Source organism: Aphelocoma coerulescens, chromosome 5, assembly GCF_041296385.1.
Source record: "Aphelocoma coerulescens isolate FSJ_1873_10779 chromosome 5, UR_Acoe_1.0, whole genome shotgun sequence".
NCBI lineage: Eukaryota > Metazoa > Chordata > Aves > Passeriformes > Corvidae > Aphelocoma > Aphelocoma coerulescens.
Window position 1 is genome coordinate 65,588,414 of NC_091019.1, and position 16,576 is coordinate 65,604,989.

At 49.5% G+C, this 16,576-nt stretch overlaps 1 protein-coding gene across 1 annotated transcript; it reads right to left on the minus strand.

Moving 5' to 3' along the window:
* Positions 1 to 192: 192 nt before the first annotated feature.
* RTRAF (RNA transcription, translation and transport factor) lies at positions 193 to 13,734 on the minus strand. The gene is made up of 8 exons (XM_069018637.1): positions 13,529 to 13,734; positions 12,626 to 12,750; positions 11,146 to 11,245; positions 8,366 to 8,452; positions 7,416 to 7,504; positions 4,148 to 4,216; positions 1,265 to 1,313; positions 193 to 533 (listed from the first exon to the last, which is right to left on the minus strand). Exons 1-8 carry the CDS (start codon positions 13,587 to 13,589, stop codon positions 379 to 381), a joined length of 735 nt encoding a protein of 244 aa, XP_068874738.1. The 5' UTR covers positions 13,590 to 13,734; the 3' UTR covers positions 193 to 378.
* Between the last annotated feature and the right edge of the window lie 2,842 nt (positions 13,735 to 16,576).

Consider the following 16,576-nt stretch of genomic DNA (forward strand, 5'->3'; position numbering starts at 1 on the left):
TTTTAGTGGCAGGGGAATATTTCAGCACGGGGAAGCAGCAAGCAAGCCAGGAGCAAGTTGTTCCTAGGGCAGCACCTCAGGAAAAGAAGGTTTTATGTAACATTCCCCTCACCACAAAGCCAAACACAATGAAAAAGACACAGGGAAAAAAAAAAAGGTCCTATTTGCCAAACTCAGAGCTCACCAGAACAATTTGTTTTCCTCAATTTCATTTATTTCGAGCAAAAAACCTGGTAATTCATCAGAACTCAGAACTCAATTCCCCGTTTTCTTCCCAAACAGGCAAATTAATCCCGTTTCCAACTGCATGCCAGGGTGGGAGCTGTACGTGGTTCCTAACTGCACTAAGCACACACAGGACTAAAGGCTTTTCTCCCTTCATCTCCCCACTTTTCCCAGTCTGTGGTCAGTCTTGGGATCAGCAATGATGGCCTGGACAGCCACGATGGCTTCGTTGATTTTGGTTTGCAGCTCGCGGAGCTCCTCGATGTGCAGCAGGCGGAGAATCTGAGCAGCTTCGTTGATAACAGCATCTGGGGAGGGGCAGAGAGAGGAGTTGGAATTTTATCCATTGTTTTATCCATCGTTTTCAGCTCACTGGGGGGATTTAAGGAAGTTTTAATGCTCTGCACTTGGTTCCCACTGCTGGTTTCCAGGCTGGAAATAGGGGACAACTTTCCCTCCCGATGGGGTGGCCTCCAAAGCTTCCCCAGCTTTGGGCCAGGGAATGAGGGAATCACAGGTTGGTTTGGGCTGGAAGGACCTTAAGGATCATCTCATTCCAACCTCCCACTCCAAGGCTGGTGTGAAACATTCCAAGAGTGATTTAGGTGATGTGGAGCCAAAGTGAAGGCGGACCTGTGGAGCCCCAGGTCACCTGGCTGATCCCTCCCTATCAATAATCCATCAGGTCATGCCAACTTGAGCTGCCTCGATGGGATTTTAGGGAAAAGAGGCAGCTGAAATCCATGGAAGCAGCACAGCTGTCCTCTGCTGGTAGCAGCAGGATTTACAAACAGCGGGATGCATTCCTTGGGCTGCCATTAAAAGCTGTTATTTTAAACAGATTCCAAACAGCTTGGATTTGGGCTTTGCTGTTCCAAACCCAAAATGCTCAGGAGTGCTCATAAATAACCAGCTGGGAGGGAGGAATTCTTTCCACTCCAGGGTTTTTTACTGTCCACATCAGCTCTGGCTTTGACAGTAATAACTTTGTCAAAGGCAAACATTCCCATTTAAAAGTCACATTAGGAGCAGCGCTCACCTCCCGTGTCAAATCCAAGAATGTGCTTTTCCAGAGCAACAGGCAGACCCTGGAAAAGGAAAAGAAAAAAAAAGATGATGTTAAAAATGTCATTTCAGAGGTTTGGTAAATAAAATCAAACTGCAGCAGGTAACTGGGGCAGAAAATACAAGGTTTGGTTACATAAAAATGTGTGACAAGTTTGAAAAGTCACCGTGGTTGATTAAACATCTCCCTTTGTGTCCTGAAACACCAAACCTGGGGTGGTATTCAAGAAAAATCTTCCTGCTTCAGAATCCCCCATTGGATACACAGTGCCTGCATTCAATCCTTAAAAGGCCAACAGCAGCACTGGGAGCCATCCCCCAATCCAGCAGCTTCCCAGGAAAACAAAACCAGGCTTTCTTAGAAACTTCTGCCTTTCAACAGCTGCCAGGCTTCGAGCAGGGGCTGACTGCAAAGAGCTGCAAGGATTCTCTGTAATCAAGTTTTGCTGAGCTCACAACGTCCCCAGAAGCATCTGCTCAAGCGTAAAGCTTAGGAATAAAGCAAAATATTTCTGTTTTCTAAACATTTTCTCTATTAAAACACTCCAAGGCAAAGTTTATTAGTGGTCATTGCTCTGTTTCCTTTGCCCTGTCCAGCTGCAGAGGAGTGGTCACACTAAATCATTACTCAGGGAGCTCCAACATGCACTTAAAATCAGATTTAAGCATTCCAAATCTTAGGATTTGCTTTTACTGCCCTCAGTGAGGTTTTTTTTTTCCAACGTTTGCCAAATACTTTGCATTTTGCACAACAAAAACATCGGGGTTCAACACCATTAAATTCTGCAGCGATGGGGCTGTAAAGCTTTTAGACAGTGAAAATTTCCTTTAAAGGCTTTTATACACAAGGAAAAGAAAAAAGAATCTGAGTTGATCAAAACCCACACTAAACACAAACTTCTGGCAGCAACTCATTTGCAAAAAGTGGGGTTTTTCCATGGTTTTTATAGGAAAATCCACGTTCAACTTCAATCCTAAAAATCCGTCTCCACTGTTGAAACTGGTGATCAAAATGCCACTAAAGCCACTTCAGAAAGATTCCAGAAAAATCAGGCTTCCTACATGGATTTTTTAAGAAATGAGGGATTTTTTAAGAAATGAGGTTTGGACTTTAGGTTCCAAAGAGCTCCCAGCCAGCCTGGGGTGTTCTCGAGTCACACGAGCAGGAAAAATTGGGTCCTTTTTTTGTCTTTTTTTTTTTTTTCCTCCCAGTTCTTCATGAATGAATCCCCCAAGGTTCCTCCAGTGTCACCTGGCAGCAGCAAATTCCTTACCCTCCCTCCTTCCCACACTCCCTGAGTTTGATCCTTTTTGGGAAGCTGCCTTTGGAATCCCCCCAGCCCATCCTACAAATACAACGAGCTCCCGATTCTTTGTGCAGCAGCTTCGAACAGGGAATAAACTCAAAAAACAGCACCTTTAGATCTGGAACTTCACAGACAACTTCATTTCCAGCCTCATTCCCTAAAAATTTGATTTATGAATGCTACACCGAATTTTGGCTATTTACAAATCAGTCAAAACCTGAAGCACAGATCGGATTTTCCTTTCTTTTTACTCCCACTCCAGCCATCCTCTCTGCTTTGGAGATATTTCCTTCTTTCCCCTGGCACATGATGATGTTGATGGTCCCTCCTGGCACAGATTTTCCCACCTCTAACCACCCCCCCCTTTTCTCCACACCCCTTGGAATGTGGCATTCCTAAGGAAAACACACTCCTGGGTGATACCCCAGACAGAGACATCTCAGCCCTGCTGATGCTTTGAAGATCTATCAGATATGAACAATTCCCTGGCAGGAAAAAAATTCCCTGCTCCTCCAAGAAAATCCCATTTTGATCCCTGTTGTGCAGCTATGAAAACACCAACTAAAAGCTGCTTTTTATTAACGTGGCAGAACCTAAAATGAAGACAACAGGCTCAGCTGCTTTCCTGTTTTCCTGCTCTTTGAACAGTTTTATGGATTTTCAAGTCCAAAGCTTTGATTCACCCTTGCAATGCTTCTGGTAACTGAAGCAGCTTGGAGCACCTGTGATTCCCACTTGGAAAATACCATCAGTAGGGTGATGATAATCAATCAATCAATCAATCAATCATGGATTGTTGTGAGCTGCTAAAAAAAATGAAGGAATTTGGGCTCTTTGAGCAGATCCAGCTGCTTTAGCAGGGACACTCAGACTCATACACCTGCAGGGCAGGTGAGGCTGCCTTTCCCAGCCTTTCCCAGCTCTGGAGAGAAGAGCTGGAGAACTGGAATGCTGAAGAAATCACAAACTGCAAACCCACAGTCAGCCCCTGGAACATCTTCCCAACAGACAGCTCGTGGTCACCAAAGAATTCTGCAAAATCTGAGTTTAAGGGCAGAAATTCCTTCACCACTCCTTTTTTTTTGGAGAAGAGAGCGGGGAGGAGTTGGATTTCCAGCATCCCATTCCTTGAACACATACGAGGTGTCCATAGGAAGCAAAACATTCCATACAAGGAATGTCTAAACCTTTTAATGCAGCCTGTGCTGTTAATTCCAAGGAAAAGCCAGGTTGTGCATTTCTCCTCACCCTACAGGCCTGCTGCACTGAACAGTCAGGATAATCCTCTGGAAAATAACTCAGGGAAGAGCTATTCCATGATTTCCCACACAGGTATCTTTGTATTCAAGTGGAACAAACAGAGCTTTGTGTACTGCTCTCCATAATCCCCTGGATCTGCTGGAATCAGGATGGTTGGGATAAAGGAAGCTTCCTCCACTCTCCTAAATGAAATGTTGGAACAGAACTGGTTTTGACTGAAGGGACAGACCTATATTTCATTAATTAACATGGAATAATTAACTCTGGCCACAGGCAGTGTGGGTACAAACCTCCTTGGACTGGCTGGCCTTGGCTATGGCATCCTGTGTCAGGCGCTCCTGAACCAGAATCCGAATTGCCTGGGAAAAACATGGAAAGGGACAGGAATTAATTCATCTCTTGATGCACTTCTCAATCACTCCAAGGGAAAAGGAGTCAAAATTATAACCTCAAGCCCAGTTTAGTGAAGGATTTTTTTTAAAAAAACTCTTTCAGCCCTTAAACCTTTCCATTTAGGAATAATCTTGGCATGTTGGATCTTACCCAGGTGTGCGAGGCAACTTAACCAGAAGTGACAAGGACATGGATTTCAGCCCATTAATTCCTGCCACTGCTGGGACAGAAGCTGCAAAATCCAAGCAATAGCCTGGAAAGCTTGGGATTTTTAGCTTGGAGAAAAGGAGGCTCAGGAGGGTGACAGGAGGGAGGAGCCAGGTGGGGGTTGGGATCTCCTCGCAGGGAACAAGAGCCAGGACCAGAGGAAACGGCCTCAAGCTGTGCCAAGGGAGGTTTAGATTGGATATGAGGGAACATTTCTTCATGGGGAAGGGTGGACAAGCATTGGAAAGGGTTTCACAGTGGTGGAGTCCCCATCCCTGGAGGGATCTCAAAGCCGTGTGGATGTGGCATTTGGGGACACCTGGCAGTGGTGGCCTTGGCAGTGCTGGGAGAATGGCTGGGCTCCATGATTTAAAGGTCTTTTCCAACCTAAACAAATCCATGGCTCCAAAATGAGCTGATCACAACCCCAAAGCAGCAGCACCTATCTTATTTGCCTGAGTTCTGACACCTTTAACTCTGCAGCAATGCAGCTTCTCCGGGAAGGAAATCCTGCCTTGGGAAGGAAATCTTGTCTTGGGAAGGAAATCCTGCCTTGGGAAGGAAATCTTGTCTTGGGAAGGAAATCCTGCCTTGGGAAGGAAATCCTGCCTTGGGAAGGAAATCTTGTCTTGGGAAGGAAATCCTGCCTTGGGAAGGAAATCTTGCCTTGGGAAGGAAATCCTGCCTTGGGAAGGAAATCCTGTCTTGGGAAGGAAATCCTGCCTTGGGAAGGAAATCTTGCCTTGGGAAGGAAATCCTGCCTTGGGAAGGAAATCTTGCCTTGGGAAGGAAATCGTGTCTTGGGAAGGAAATCCTGCCTTGGGAAGGAAATCTTGTCTTGGGAAGGAAATCCTGCTGTCAGCATCTTTTAGGAGGTGCTGAACCACGTCCCATGTGCAGAGAAACCTGGAGCAAGGCTTCCCAGGCAGGCTTGGAAAAGGCTGAGAGCTGGAAGGAATTCATTTTACCCTTGGGAACAAGAGCAGCCTTGACTTTGATAATCCTGGTGCTCATCTGTTTCCCCTGGCTCTGGCACACGGGGTGAAATCCTTATCAGAGCTATCAGTTACTGATACCTACAGCTCAAAATGCCTCCAAAAATAACTGCAGCAACACCATGCAGGCACATTTCCACAGGGAAGAAGAACTGGCTCTGTCAAACACATTCCCCATTTCCTTGATGAGTAGCCAAATGTGCCAGAAGCAGCTCCCCCCAGGATTTCTCCCAGTTTTGGTCCTGAGTAAAGTTGAGCTGATACCAGAAAGTTGCCACTGAAATAGTTCTAGAAATCTCTCCCTGGAGGAAGTGGCCTGGACAAAGGAATGATTGGATGAGGAGTTTCATTCCAGCAGTGAAACCAGACCTTGTGTAAGAGAATTCCAAGTGCCTTTGGCATTAGGAAATGGATATCCAACTGTGTCCCACAGATGCTTTGTGATCAACTTGCCAGATTTAAAGGAGGAAAATGGGATCTAAATCTCTGCTCACCCTGGCCAGATGTTTGTGGTGTGCCTGCACCCTCTGGCTCCCCAAAAACATCCACTCCCAAGTGTCCAAGCCTGGACAGGGATCAGAAATTCCCTGCAAACCTACTTAGAGTGGTGGACAATTAAAAGAGCTTGACTGACACTTTCTAATATCATAATTTCAAGCCCCAAACCAGCTTTGCATTGTTCCTGGCACGTGGATTTTCACTGCAGGAATCTACTCTTGCTGGAATGAAAAGCAAGAAAATTCAGGCTGGTTTTGCCCAAATCTGTCTGAAAAAAAAAAGTGAGACCAGAAATGTGGAAATAGTGACAGAAATATAAATACAGTTATACAGAACTATACACTGGTGCACCCAGGAAAGTTTGCCAGCCCTGGGAAAAGATCTAAAGGAATTTGGGTAAGAGCTGAGCTCATTCATGCTGCAAATCCTCAACATCACCATTCCCAGGGTCTCCTCTCCCTACCTGATATCCTTTTTCACTCATTTTTTATAGGGTTTTGAGGTGTTTTTTTTGTAGGGGGTTGATGTAGGAGAGCTGCACCCTCCTTAAAGACTGAAGAAGGGTATTTTGGGAAGGGAAAGTAGGAAACCATACTGGAGAGAAGGAGGGAAAAAGTGGATGGAATAACTGCAGGCTGAGAATTCCTTAAGAAACCAATATAAACTCTCAAAATACTCTCCCAAGAGTTACAGATTTACATGAAATAAACTTCGATACCCACAGCTTTTGGTTTCTCCAGAATAAACTGAACAAATATCACAACTATTGTCATGACCAGAATTTCATGGGGTGGTTTTTTTTTTCTTTCAGTGGCATGCTTTTATTTCAATGCCAAACAAAACTAAATTTATTCCCACGTGATCAAGGAGGAACTTGGGATTGCTAAACTCTCATCAATGATGTTTTTTTTATTTAAAACAGTATGGTTTTGACCCAAAATCTATACAGTTCCACCAGAAAGGCAGAAATGTTCTTAAAGGCATAAAAAAAAGATGGTTTAGAAAATTAATCAGCCTATTTAGGCCACTTAAAAGCATTAATTAATTGCCAGAACTAAATTAAACTGACTGATGACAAGGAGTAAATGGTTTATAGGACCAAAAGAAAAAGGAAACTTGTAACTGTGGCTCCTCCCTTGGATGTTGTTTTAAAACATCCTTGGCATCATTAATTTCTGTATTTTCAAGTTCCTCTTAATTTCTAGCACTGGAACAGAACCTTCTCCTTTGAGGATGTTCCTTAAGGAACTCAGCTAAAATTGTTTCCCAGGATAATTCTCCCTGCGCAAATTTCCATGATTTATCTTCTGCATCTGCTTGAAAAGCCACACAGAGATGAGGGTTTTCTTTCCAACCTCTGCCTAAAAATTCCTATTTATCAGTAACTGCACCTGGAGCTATGAACACACACCAGGCACTGGGGAAAAGAAGGAAAAAAAAGGAGGTGGGAGAAGTGGAAACTCACCTTGAGCATCACCAAGTAATCATCATGTCTCTGGATCTGAAGCAGATTAGCCAAAGCCATCACTCCAGCCTTGAAATCAGGATTATTCACTGGAAAAACAAATGTTCTCATTAATAATAAATGGTGATTTATTTCGGTTTAACTGATTCCAGCAGGCAGAATTGGCTTCCTGACTCCATGGTATTGGATTGCTCTTAAGGATGGGCAAGGACAATTCCTCAGCACCCCTGGAAGTGTTCAAAAAACAAGGATGTGACACTTGGGGACATTATTTCGTGGTGGATGTGGAGGTGCTGGGTTAATTGTTGGACTCAGGGATCTTAGAGGGTTTTTCCAACCTTAATTCCAGGATTCCAAGGCCATGGATACACAGCAGTGAAGAAACAATTTGGCTACAGAGCAATCAGCACTGGGCTACATGAACAGGTGAAGTGTTGAAAATAAAGCAAATTACAGGCAGATATTGCCTTTTGTGCATTTTTATCCCTGCAGAGCAGAACTCTGCTGCTGGGGGAGGGCAGGATCAAATCCTGCTTTTTTGTAGGTGAAGGAATGGAAAAAGACTTGGAAGATTGAGGGTTGATTTTAGCAGCTCTTTCCCACCATTTCCATTTATTGTGACTGTGCCCAGAAGGCAAAAAAAAAAATTAAAATTATTATGACAGGAACAGCTGGGGAAGTCTGAACATGAAATTCCTGACAGCACGGAAGTACCCAGCCTGCCACCATGTTTCCTTGGATATTTTTATTTTTTAAGGCATCTTGCTATTTCTCCCTCACCTACAATCAGTAATTCTGATTTACAGAGCAAAAAAATGTTCAGCTCTCTGCATTCCTAAAGCTTCAAATGGGGCTCTAAAAAATCCACATCACAGGGATAATCAGCTTCTCATCTGAGGAACACACAGGACACGGAGCACGTTCCCATCCAGAGGTTGTGGCACACTCACCATCCAGGTTAATCAGTGGCTCTGCATTTTTTGCTGTGTTCTCAGTGTTTTTAGCACCATCAGGGGTGGAATCCTTGTATTTATCAGCTGCAAAATGAAGAGGCAAACACAAAAATCAGCAGCAAAAAGAACTCGAAGTTTAGCTGTGGTGTTACAGCTGGATTTTTGGGGCTTGGTGACTGCCCAAGAGCCTTGTGGGTTTATAAATGGAGATTTTGGAGCTCCCCATTAATGACCCCAAAGCTGCCACTCCAATGAGCTGCCCTAAGAGCTCCCATCTGCAGAGAGATTCCAGGGGCAGCCTCAGAGCCTGCCCCACACTTTGATGTAGGGCAGGATGCTCCTCAGCACAGCCTCACCCCAGAAGGCTGAACAAGCTGCATCTCCCACATCTGCCACTTCCAAAACCCAGCAGCTCCACTGCCAGGGCCCTCTGCCCCCAGCAGGAGCACAGGGATCAACAATTATGGGATGATGTTGGTCCTGATGAGCAAATCAAACTCTTCCAGCTCAGGGTTTGTCTCACAGCACCCAGCTGAGCCCACACAGGGCTTTTCCAAACCTTTGGAGGATGGGATCTCCTGACTCCTCCTTTTCCACACAATCCCAAGGAACAGGCAGCTCATTTTGCCCATCACAGGGGACTGAGCACAGGATTTATCTCCCATCCCTGTCCTGGACAGGGCTCAGCCCTGCAGGAATTAAAGGTCATGGAAAAACAACGCTCTGGCTGTTGTTATTTTGCCACCAGTAATTACATTTGTATTCCCACTCCCTCCACAAGGAGATGGAACTGCTGTGACTGGGGAGATTCAACTCCACTTTTCCATAACCTTGTCCTAGTTCCCAAGGGTTCCACATCTACTCCTCGTGAAAAAAAAAGCAAAAAACACAAAAAGGGGGTCTAAGAATAACTTCTCTGAATAAATGCAGTGCTAAATATAATGCATTTAATGCACCTCAGGGTAAGTTCTCATAAAGGCAATCCCCCAGGGAGAAGGGGATGAATATCTACCATGGCATTGGCTACACCCAAAGTAATTTTCTGGGGTAAATTTGGGGGTTCCTGAGGTGACTTTGGGGTCCCAGATTTCCCACCTCCTGCATTTTTGGGGCCAATTTTTGGGGTAAATGTGGGTAAATAAAATAACAAATGCAATTATGCTGCTCCAGTCCCAGGGGAGCTGAAGAGCAACAGTGGGTCGGAAACAAGCACAGGAAATTGTGGTTTATTTGTTAAAAGAAGTGAAAGATGCTTTTGGCATTGTCTGATTTTGATGGAAACTTAAAAAATAGTGTGAATTTCCGTAGGGGAAGGTGTCCCTGCCCAGGGCACTTAGTGGTGTGTGCAAGGGCACTGTGACATCACAGCACATTTGGTGACACACTGCAGGGTGACAGCTCATGTCCCCACCCTGCAGAGCTCTGGGTGCCAACGTGGGATGGCCTGAGCAGGGATTCCAGGGATGCCCAGCCTGGAGCAGCTCCTGTTCATGGCCCTTGGGCTCAGCTGTTTTTATCCCAGCAGCACCACCCACTCCTGCCCACCCTCCTGGGCCACCCTGGTGTGGGATGTGCCTCCCCTGGAGCTGCAGGAGAAGGGTGCTGCCCACAAGGGCATCACCACGCCAGAGCTGCTTTATTGGAGCATCCCAGCCCTGTGCCTGCTGCTCCTGGGGCTTTTCCTTGGATGTTCCCTCTGTAGGAAAGCCAGGAACTGCTGGAGAAAGGTGAGGGAAGGGGGTAAGGGCATGGGGACAAGGAAGGTCCCTCCCAGACTTTGCCCAGCCCCAGCAGGCAGAGGTGGGTCTGGGCCATGAGGAGAAAACCAGGGCAGGCTGAGCATTGCTGGGAATTGGAATGAGATGGGGTTTAAGGGACCTTCCAACCCAAACCATTCCACGATTCCCACACAAGCTGCTCCCTGGGGCAGCTCAGCCAGGCCTGAGTTTCTCCAGGAGAGGCCTGAGGTCCCTCTGTCCCTGTCACCCTGTGCTTTCCAGAGATCTGGCAGGAAGGATGGATGCTCCTGCAAGACCTCCAAGCTGCTCTCCCAGCTGAAGGAAAATCCTGTCTTGCTGCAGCGCTACCTGAGGCACCTGCACAAGTGCAGGACATCCTCCGTGGAAGTGTTCCAGGTCAGGCTGGATGGGGCTTGGAGCAACCTGGCCTGCTTGGAAATGCCCCTTCCAGAGGGATTGGACTGGAAGGTCTTTACAGGCTCCTTTCAATCCAAATCTCTCTGTGATTCTCCAGAGGAAAGAGCAAGAAAATCTGGGAAGACTTCGAGGAGGAGACAACACACTTGGCTCCTTGCCCACAAATTCCCAGCTCTAGCCAGGCTCCCAGGAAGGCTGGACACTGCAGTGGATGGAGCTGTCCCAAAGCACGGGGACAGCACATCTTTGACAATAAAGGTTTGGGGTGAAACTGTCTCCAAGGGAAATGGAACATGGAATGGATGCTCCGAGGAATGGAGGGAGTGACCCCGCACTGGGAATGCTGCAAAGAGAAAACTGCCTTTCCAAACCAAAGGCAAGGGATTCCTGGCTGGGAATGGAACTCCCAGAGCAGCTGTGGCTGCCCCTGAATCCCTGGCAGTGTCCAAGGCCAGGCTGGACAGGGCTTGGAGCAGCCTGGGATAGTGGGAGGTGTCCCTGCCCATGGACTGGAGGATCTTTAATGTCCCTTCCAACCCAAACCATCCTGGGATTCTGTGAAATTAATCAGAAACCGCCATTCCCCTCCCATTTTGAGGTATTAAATGAACTCCCTCATACCATTATCTCCATACTCCAGCCTCACAGCCAAGCCAAGGAGCCAATCCACCGTTTCTTGTCGTTCCTGTATTTTGAAGGGACAGTTCACATCTTTCATGTACTGGGGAGCAAAGAGAAAACAAAAATGGATTTCAGTGACCTGGATGAATCAGTTGGAGGCACAGAACTGCTGTGTGAGCAGTCACCTTCCCACAGGCCCCACAGAAAATCTTAATCCACAAGAGGTGTCGCTGTGAAATTCCTGCTGTGGCGTCTGATCCGTGTTGGAGTGTTCCAATCCAAATCAGATCTGACATCTGGCAATGGAATTTCCTTTTTAGTGTATGTTATTTATTGTCAGACTGCACCCAGGCAAGCCAAAATCCCTCTGCTTTGCTCTCTGCTCGTGTCACGGAGCAAATGGAACAAGGGAAGGGGAAACAAATTGGAGCAAATCTTCCTACCTGGAATGAAGCTGCCTAAGGCTTCCACAAACCAGAGGATTCCCTGGAGCAGCAGAAGTAATAATTTTCACTTTCTTAGGGATTTTGTGAAACAAGAGAGGGGCCAGAAAGTGGCTGAGGTTCTGTCTGTGCTCTTCTGAACCCAAAACACGAGATCCAGCCCTGGCTGCTGCCAAGGCTCCCAAAAACTGGGACGTGGTGACATTGTGTCAGGGATGGGGTGACATTCTGGGAGCCACACAGCTGGGAAAAGGATGCCAGGGGCAGGAAAGCAGGGATTCCCTGGCAGTTATGGAGAGGAGAGTCCAGCCAAGCCAGGAAAGGCACCACTGACACCACAACAGCACCAGCTGCCAGGAATTCCAGATATTTTCATTTTCCTACGGGATATTGGAATGATTGAGGTTCCCCCTGCAAAGCCTGAGCACTGCAGCTCCTGGGCAGTGAGCACAGCAAGTGATTCCAGGGGGGAAAAAGTGGGATGAATGGGCACTGGGAATTACAGAGAAAGGAAATGGGAACCAAGAGGAAAAGCTCAAGAGCCTGGTGGTGATTCCAAATGCTCAGGAGCACAGAGGAGATCACCCAGAGTCCGTCTGGAGCCAGAAAATCCATCTGGAATGACAGGAGGTGCAGGGATGAGCTGCAGGAATTTTCCCCCACATGCTGGCAAGGCCTGCAGGAGACTCATCCACCTCCTTTTGGTACAGCATTAATGCAGAATAAATCTGTTTATTTGCAGTCAGTCTTCTTTCTGCTTCAAGGGCTGAATCAAATCAGGCAAAAAAAAAAAAACCAACCCCAACCAGATTAGGATGGATACTCCACCTACTGAACAAACAAAGCTGAGAGAAAACTATGCACAAAACCCTCCCATTGTAATAAAACTCCCCCAGTTTGGCTTCAATAATTCATTTCAATTCCTAGAAACAGAAGAGTTCACCAACAGGACAAATATCCCCAGTTATTTCCGTTCCACAGCTGCAGCAGCTGGTGAAGATCATTTACACCACCACTTGTTTGGAGCAAGGAAATACCTTCTCAAAGGATTTGGGCCAGTCATCGCTGTGGATGTTCCTCAAATTCCCTCGGTCCTCGATCTTGTAGTGTCTGATTTTCTGGTCCTCGAGCCAGACAATGAAATTCCTGAACTCTGTTTCATCTGTGGGGAGGAGGAAACAAGGCAGGAATTAACCAAGATCTTAAGTTTTGATCCAATTCATACAAGCGTGGATGCCTGTGAGCACTTTTACCATTAAAACCTTACATACGTATATATATATATATTATATATATATATATATATAAACCCATTAAAATTGTGGATTCTCCGACCCAAAATCAACCCTGAGTGGTTTTCATTTTTCAAACTGGCTGCAACTGACTGACCTCATTAAAAGGCATCAGCCAACAGATTGTTTTTACTGGGAATACAATTACAACTTATCAAGCAAAGAAAGAAAGCTGAAAAAATAACAGAGAAACTGGTTTTCTAACTCTGTTTTCAGGAAAAACACAACGCATGTAACATCAGCCCCAACTCCTCCCACAAAACACGACATAAATATTGCGGCTGCACAATTTTTCCCTTCGCTGTTGACTCCTCTTGCTTGCTGACCCAAAATCCCGTTATTTGGGAGCTGGAACGCCACAGTTCCCAGGCTGTGGCGCACGCAGGGATGTTCAGAGCGGGAACAGAACCCGGACGGAGCCGCTCACCGCTCTGGGATGCCACCGCTCCCTCGAAGCCCAGCCGGGAGATTTTGGCTCTGGATGGGATCTACTCATGGAATCATGGAATGGTTTGGGTGGGAAGGGCCATAAAGCCCATCCCACCCCATCCCATCCCACCCCTGCCATGGGCAGGGACACCTTCCACCGTCCCAGGTTGCTCCAAGCCCCAATGTCCAGCCTCCCCCGGCCCCCTCGCAGCCCCTCACCCCTGCAGTTGAAGCCGGCGGGGTTGTGGTAGTCGAGCGCCGAGAGCTTGCGGCGGAACATGGTCCCGGTGCCGGAGCCGGCCCCGATCCCGGTGCCGATCCCGGTGCCGATCCCGGTGCCGATCCCGGTGCCGATCCCGGTGCCGGCACCGCCTCCCCCGCTCAGGCCGCGCCGACGGCACCGCACGGAGCGGAAGGACGGAAACGCCCGCCCCCCGCCCGGCGTTCAGCTCGCCCATTGGTCAGAGCGCTGAGCGGCGGCGGCTTCGACCAATCAGAGGGCGGAATGGGCTGCCGGGAGGGGAAGTGGCGGCTAGGCCGCGGGGATGGAAGGGGCGGGGCCTAATGGGGTGGGGCGGGAAGGGGGCGGGGCCTGCCCGGAGTGGGCGGGGCCTGGGCACGGTGTCCGCCCAGCGGGGAACTGGGGCGTGCGCTGGGATGTACTGGGAGCTGTACTGGGAGCACTGGGAGCTGTACTGGGACTACGGGGAGCTGTACCTGGAGTACTGGGAGCTGTACCGGGAGCACTGGGAGCTGTACCGGGAGTACTGGGAGCTCTACTGGGAGTACTGGGAGCTGCACCGGGAGTACTGGGAGCTGCACCGGGAGTCCTGGGAGCTGTACCGGGACTACGGGGAGCTGTACCGGGAGTACTGGGAGCTGTACCGGGAGCACTAGGAGCTGTACTGGGAGTACTGGGAGCTGCACCGGGAGTACTGGGAGCTGTACCGGGAGTACTGGGAGCTGTACTGGGACTACTGGGAGCTGTACTGGGACTACTGGGAGCTGCACCGGGAGCTGTCCTGGGGGATACTGCGAGAGCTGGGAGCTGCACTGGGAGCACTGGGAGCGCGGAGCTCTTACTGGGAAGCGCTGGGAGCACTGTGCTGTGCTGGGGAGCAGTGGGGAGCATTGGGCTCTACTGGGGAGCAGTGGGGGTTACTGGGAGCACTGTGCTGAACTGGGGAGCACTGGGAGCACTGTGCTGTACTGGGGAGCACTGGGAACCACTGAGCTGAACTGGGGAGCAGTGGGGGTTACTGGGAGCACTGTGCTGAACTGGGGAGCACTGGGGAGCAGTGATCTGCACTGGGGAGCAGTGATCTGCACTGGGGAGCACTGGGGAGCAGTGATCTGTACTGGGGAGCAGTGATCTGTACTGGGGAGCACTGGGGAGCAGTGATCTGTACTGGGGAGCAGTGATCTGTACTGGGGAGCACTGGGGAGCAGTGATCTGTACTGGGGAGCAGTGATCTGAACTGGGGAGCACTGGGGAGCAGTGATCTGTACTGGGGAGCAGTGATCTGAACTGGGGAGCACTGGGGAGCAGTGATCTGTACTGGGGAGCAGTGATCTGAACTGGGGAGCACTGGGGAGCAGTGATCTGTACTGGGGAGCAGTGATCTGAACTGGGGAGCACTGGGGAGCAGTGATCTGTACTGGGGAGCAGTGATCTGTACTGGGGAGCACTGGGGAGCAGTGAGCTGTACTGGGGAGCAGTGAGCTGTACTGGGGAGCACTGGGGAGCAGTGAGCTGTACTGGGGAGCAGTGAGCTGCACTGGGGAGCAGTGATCTGTACTGGGGAGTAGTGATCTGTACTGGGGAGCACTGGGGAGCAGTGAGCTGAACTGGGGAGCAGTGATCTGTACTGGGGAGCACTGGGGAGCAGCGATCTGTACTGGGGAGCAGCGATCTGTACTGGGGAGCACTGGGGAGCAGCGATCTGTACTGGGGAGCAGCGATCTGTACTGGGGAGCACTGGGGAGCAGTGAGCTGAACTGGGGAGCAGTGATCTGTACTGGGGAGCACTGGGGAGCAGCGATCTGTACTGGGGAGCAGTGATCTGTACTGGGGAGCACTGGGGAGCAGCGATCTGTACTGGGGAGCCGCCAGGTGAAGGCTGCCAGTTGAAGGTTTTTCTCCCGGCCGGTTTTCCCTGGAAAAGGCGATGAGCCCCGGCTGGGAGCGAGGCCGCCCCCGTGCCCCGCCCGGCGTGGCTGGGGTGGCACTGTGCAGGCAGCCGGGTGCTGACAGCGTGACGAGCCAATGCTATATTCATCCCGACATTTCCCTCCGTGCCAGCCCTTCCCAGCGCTCCAGCTGGCACTGACTGCAGGATGGCATCGGGATGAGCCAACCCCTTCCATGACCCAGGGGGGCTTTCTGCCTCCCTTTCCCTTTAGGGCCATTCCTCTCCCATCCACTGGATCTCCTCCAGCTTCTTCCTGGAGTGGTTTGAGCAGGGCAGGGACTCCCTGTCACCTCAGCTTCCTTCAGTTTTAATGGAATCCCAGAATTCCAGGATGGTTTGGGTTGGAAGGGACATTAAAGCCCATCCTGCCATGGGCAGGGCCACCTCCCACTATCCCAGGTTGCTTCAAGCCCTGTCCAACCTGGCCTTGGACACTTCCAGGGATCCAGGGGCAGCCACAGCTTCTCTGGGCACCCTGTGCCACCACCCTCCCAGCCAGGAATCCCATCTATCCAACCCAAACTTCCACTCTTTCAGTTTGAACCTGTTATTCCTCCTCCTGTCGCTGCAGTTCCTGAGGACGTGTCCCTCTCGCACCTCACAGCTGGAGCCAGCAGTGACAGGCAGAGGGGCAGGACAGGCACAACAACTCCAGCATGGAGAGAAGGAGCTTGGGACCATCCCCACGGTGCCCTCAGCCACACGAGTGTCACACACTGTCCACACCACCGAGAGTGACGAGGATGGACGCAGTGAAACCTCTGCTCTCCACCCCTCCTGCCTTCATCCCCCTCAGAACAGCCCTTCCCAACCCATCCCTGGATTTCACCCCGGATTTGAGAATCCCCTCATTCCCTGGTGGCTCCAGCCCTTCCTGCAGCAACACACGGGACAAATCCCTGCCCAGGAGATGGGTTGGGCTCCTCCTCTCCCCGCTGCAGAGCTGCTGGGCTTCCAGCTAATGAACGCAATTAGCGCAGATGGGTTTATTCTCATTAGGGAGCCGGGCAGGGCTGGGAGCAGCGCAGGGAGCAGCATCTCGCCCACGCTCTCCACGGAAGCTCCACACCTCCTC

Excerpts from the sequence above, each read along its gene's own strand:
- RTRAF (XM_069018637.1), bottom strand. The coding sequence starts at position 13,589 with ATGTTCCGCCGCAAGCTCTCGGCGCTCGACTACCACAACCCCGCCGGC. Across the intron at positions 11,246-12,625 it reads GGCCCAAATCCTTTGAGAAG|TACATGAAAGATGTGAACTG; the intron begins GTATTTCCTTGC and ends TTTGCTCCCCAG. Across the intron at positions 8,453-11,145 it reads GCTGGAGTATGGAGATAATG|CTGATAAATACAAGGATTCC; the intron begins GTATGAGGGAGT and ends TTCATTTTGCAG.